The sequence below is a fragment of the Poecilia latipinna genome, unplaced genomic scaffold (assembly GCF_001443285.1).
Source record: "Poecilia latipinna isolate Pla-1442-1.1 unplaced genomic scaffold, P_latipinna-1.0 Scaffold3290, whole genome shotgun sequence".
NCBI classification, from domain to species: Eukaryota; Metazoa; Chordata; class Actinopteri; order Cyprinodontiformes; family Poeciliidae; genus Poecilia; species Poecilia latipinna.
In genome coordinates this window covers 33,159-37,285 of record NW_015115906.1, presented here as the reverse complement: position 1 = coordinate 37,285, position 4,127 = coordinate 33,159, and the positions used below count along the sequence as shown (strand labels likewise).

Sequence of the window (4,127 nt, the reverse complement as noted above, 5' to 3'; positions counted from 1 at the left end):
TAACAGCTGAACTCTGACCTTCACAGCTCATAACTAAATCTGTGTATTCAGTCTAACAGCTGCTGTTTCAACAGGCTGTAACCTGTGTTATTTCTTCACTGTCTGGTTTATTATTACAGCTTCAGGCTAAAGGAAAAGGAAATAAACCCTGAAATGACTCTGAAGTAACAACTTCATCAGAATCCGTCACGATTCGCCTCTCATGAATTAAAACAGTTGGAAAAACTGAGACGAAAACAACCTGATAAGAAACGTTCCTGACGTCACATCAGTCACTTCCGCTAATAACGCAGGTTAGCTTGCATTTAGCTAACAGCTGAAACACATGCTGTTCTTTGGCCGTTCTTTTGTTTTTAGAGTTTAAGGCTGAACTTCAGTCTAATCTGACACAGTTTGACTCTGAGCTCCGATTGGAAAATATTCACATCTTCTGGAGATTCACAAGACAAACGTGAAGCAGCGATGGCTGGAAGTAAAACTTCATTACTCATCATCATGTCTGTCAAATTTGTGCTTGCTGTTCTGGGTGAGTTTTCCTGGATGTTATCAGAGTCTGTGTCTGAAATAGAAATGGTCATAAATGTAGAAAGATAATTTATAAACTATTCAGTCCTCTGTGTGAATCATAATGATGTCAGGAACAGACCTGTGAAATACTAGAGATAGGATGATTTAACTAGGCCGCATCCAGCTACAAAGTTTATATTATGTAAAAATATCAAAACAAAGTATTAATATAATCTCTTTCATTAATCATTTGTTTAAATCATAAATGCAATATGTAAAACACAAATTACATTTGAAAAAGCCCTTTCCTTGAAATAAAATAATGACTTTATAATATGAAACAATATTAAAAACAACAAAAGTTCAGGCAGTAGAATCTGCAGACGGGTCAAATGTAATATTTTTACATTTCCTGTCAACCTAACATTTTTTTGAGATAAAATGGTTTACGGTCTCGGCGCTCGAACCACCGGGCTGAGCAGGTTTTCTGGGGGAAACCCTGATAAGAGATAGAAACTATAACAGCTGACTACTAGTTTTTATTTGTTGTTCTGTTGTTTCTTATTGGATTCTAATTCAAAATAAAAAATAATAAACAAACATTGAATCCATTATTTATTCATTCAAAATCTTTAAAAACTTTAAGTTCTGCCTCATCAATTTTAATTTTCTGATTTTTTTCTAATGAAGTCATTAGTGAGATGGATTAAAAAGCCCTGATAACGACTTCAGCTAAACAGGAAGAAACTTTCAGCTCAGAATGAGACGCTGATTCTGTTCAAGGCTGGAAAAACCTGGAAAAACTGGAAGAAACATTCAGGGAAGAGCTGAACATGAATGCAGCAATAACAGCAGATAAACTGGAGAGCAGCAGAGTGAGGAGCAGAGGTCATTTTGTCCTGCAGCAGCTCATAGCAGCTCAGCTGCAGAGCTGAACCACTGAAAGCTTCATCAGAGGAACGTTTCAACCTGCAGCAGGAAGTAGACAGTTACACTGATGAAAACCATCTAATGGAAACCTGAAAGAACTGCAACCAAACCGTATGTTTATCAGAATAAAAGCACTTCCTGCTCCAGGTCACACAGGATGGTCAGTTTGGTACATTGTAATTTCTCACCTTTGACCTCTCTGCTCCGTCAGGTGATCAGAACCTCTCGGTTCGTTCTGGAGGCAGCGTCACTCTGTCCTGTTCAGCTGCTGATCTCACCGATCCAGAGGCTGTGATATGGAGCAGAACCGATCTGGACTCAGATGTTCTGTTTGTCCGACCTGGTCAGAAAAACTCATTGATCCGGCACCAATCCTATCAGAACCGAGCGAATCTCCTGGACTGGCAGGTGAAGAATGGAGAGGCGTCTTTGGTTCTGGACAACGTGACGACTGATGACAGCGGGACATACGAGTGTCGAGTTCAAATAAAGGAGAAAGAGATGAAACGGATCAGCACCGTCAGCCTGCAGGTTTCTGCTGCGCCTCCTCCAGGTGAGAGTTACACTGGATCAGAACCAGCACCTTTCTGGTTCTGGTTCTCAGATCAGGTGGTGGTGATCTTCAGTCGGATCAGACTAACTCCTGGTTCTGTGCTGCAGGGAACCAGAATGGAAGCAGGAATGATGGAGGGAACAAGAGTGGATCCGTTAGACCTTTCCCTGCAGCCGTTCTGCTCTTTGTGTCTCTGATTCATTTATTTGCTCTTCGTTGGGTTTCAACTTTCTTCCTGCTTCTGTTCGTCTTCATGTGAAGAAGAACAGAAGAGCTGGAAAAAGGCGGAGGCTAGCAGCGTTAACTGGAGCATTAATGAAGGGTGGATGGATCTGAGGGGCAGAGAGCAGATCCACATTTAAAGTGGATCATTTTGGGATCTACTCCTCAGGTCCTCCTGCTGATGAAGCATTTCAGCAGAACAATGGTTCTGATGTCTGAACAGCAGAAAATAGTTAAGCTGGGCGTAAAATAGCTGGCCTCCAACAAACAACTTCATTTTATTGTAAAAGAGCAAGAAGAACCGTCGCTGATGTCAGAGTGAACTCTGAGTTTTACAGGAACTGAACTCCTCCCTGCTGCTGTTGGAGCGTAAACAACAAGTAGCTTTTTCTGTTTTACCGTAAACATAAATGTAGAAACCAGATCAGTGAAGGTTTTCTGAGATCAGCTGACCGATCCCAAACCGTCCAGAGATCCACTCTGACCATCAGCAGAGGTCAAAGGTTAAACGGAGTCTCTGCAGAATGAAGCTCAGAATATTTTGCATTTATGATCAAACTGCTGGTCTGATGAAGGACTTTGTCTTTGGTTGGTCCGGAGGCTGAAGAACGCTGACCCGGTCGGATGAAGCTGGTTTCCACCCAGCAGGTGTTTGTGGGGCCCATCAGGGTTCGGTCAGGCTGGACGGGTCCAGTATGGATGGGGCCCATTAAAATGAAGGTTTCTGTGTTTTTGTTATCCTGAAAACATAATGAAGAAAAACAATTTATTTGTCAGTTTTATCTTTTGGTTTCTGCAGATAAATATGAAGAATTTATTCTAAAGTCAAACTGTTCATGTTGCTTCATTTATCTTCTGTTTTGACATTCAAAGGTAAATTTTAATAAAATCATAGTGAAACAATCTGTGTGTCCATCTCTGTGTTTCATAGAAACTCACCATGTTTAGAACAGAGTTAAACAGCTTCAGCTGCTCTGCTGCCTTTAACCAGATAATTCTTTAAATGTGTTTAATGGAAACACGTTGATTTAAATGACGTTTTATGGTAAAATGTTTCTGGTTTCCAGCTCTATAAAACTCAGTGTATTTCTATAATCTGCAAAGGAAACAAATGTTTCATGTCATTTAAGTCACATGATAACAAGCGAATGTTACTACTGGTGGAAAAGACGAAGAGGACGACAGGAAGTGGTGGGAAGATGAAGGTTTCTAATGACATCATGTGAATGAACTCATCCAGGTGATTTTAATTATGTTTCTAATTTAATAGAAACAGCAAATACAAAACTGTGTTATTTCAACATCAGTGGAATATTGATGCCTCAGCATAACTTAGACCTCTGGAAATGTTCTGGGAGAAGGACCAGGAGAGGGTCAGGTCAGAGGTCAGAGGTCAGCCTGATCTCTAGTATACAGCTGGAACAACTGAAGCTGACTCTAGATCTATAACTCTAGATCTACAACTCTAGATCTATAACTGTAGATCTATAACTCTAGATCTACAACTCTAATTCTATAACTGCAGATCTACAACTCTAGATCTACAACTGTAGATCTACAACTCTAGATATATAACTGTAGATCTACAACTCTAGATCTACAACTGTAGATCTACAACTCTAGATATATAACTCTAGATCTACAACTCTAGATCTATAACTGTAGATCTAAACTCTAGATCTATAACTCTAGATCTATAACTCTATATCTATAACTGTACATCTACAACTCTAGATCTACAACTCTAGATCTATAACTGTAGATCTAAACTCTAGATCTACAACTCTAGATCTATAACTCTAGATCTACAACTCCAGATCTATAACTCTAGGTCTACAACTCCAGATCTATAACTCCAGATCTATAACTCTAGATCTATAACTCCAGATCTATAACTCTAGATCTACAACTCCAG

At 39.7% G+C, this 4,127-nt stretch overlaps 1 protein-coding gene and 1 long non-coding RNA gene across 2 annotated transcripts in view; one reads left to right on the top strand and one right to left on the bottom strand.

Annotated features, from left to right (window-relative positions):
• The window catches only part of LOC106940592 (programmed cell death 1 ligand 1-like), an 11,824-nt gene extending 9,454 nt beyond the window's left edge, over positions 1–2,370 (top strand). The window contains exons 2-3 of the mRNA XM_015023372.1: positions 1,649–1,990; positions 2,098–2,370. Coding sequence (XP_014878858.1) covers positions 1,649–1,990; positions 2,098–2,249 — 494 coding nt within the window. The 3' untranslated portion in view covers positions 2,250–2,370. The remainder of the gene's footprint in view (positions 1–1,648; positions 1,991–2,097) is intronic.
• A 92-nt stretch (positions 2,371–2,462) lies between these two features.
• Positions 2,463–4,127, bottom strand: part of LOC106940593 (uncharacterized) — a 12,398-nt gene continuing 10,733 nt past the window's right edge. The window contains exon 3 of the long non-coding RNA XR_001423144.1: positions 2,463–2,952. This is a non-coding gene — a long non-coding RNA (uncharacterized LOC106940593). The remainder of the gene's footprint in view (positions 2,953–4,127) is intronic.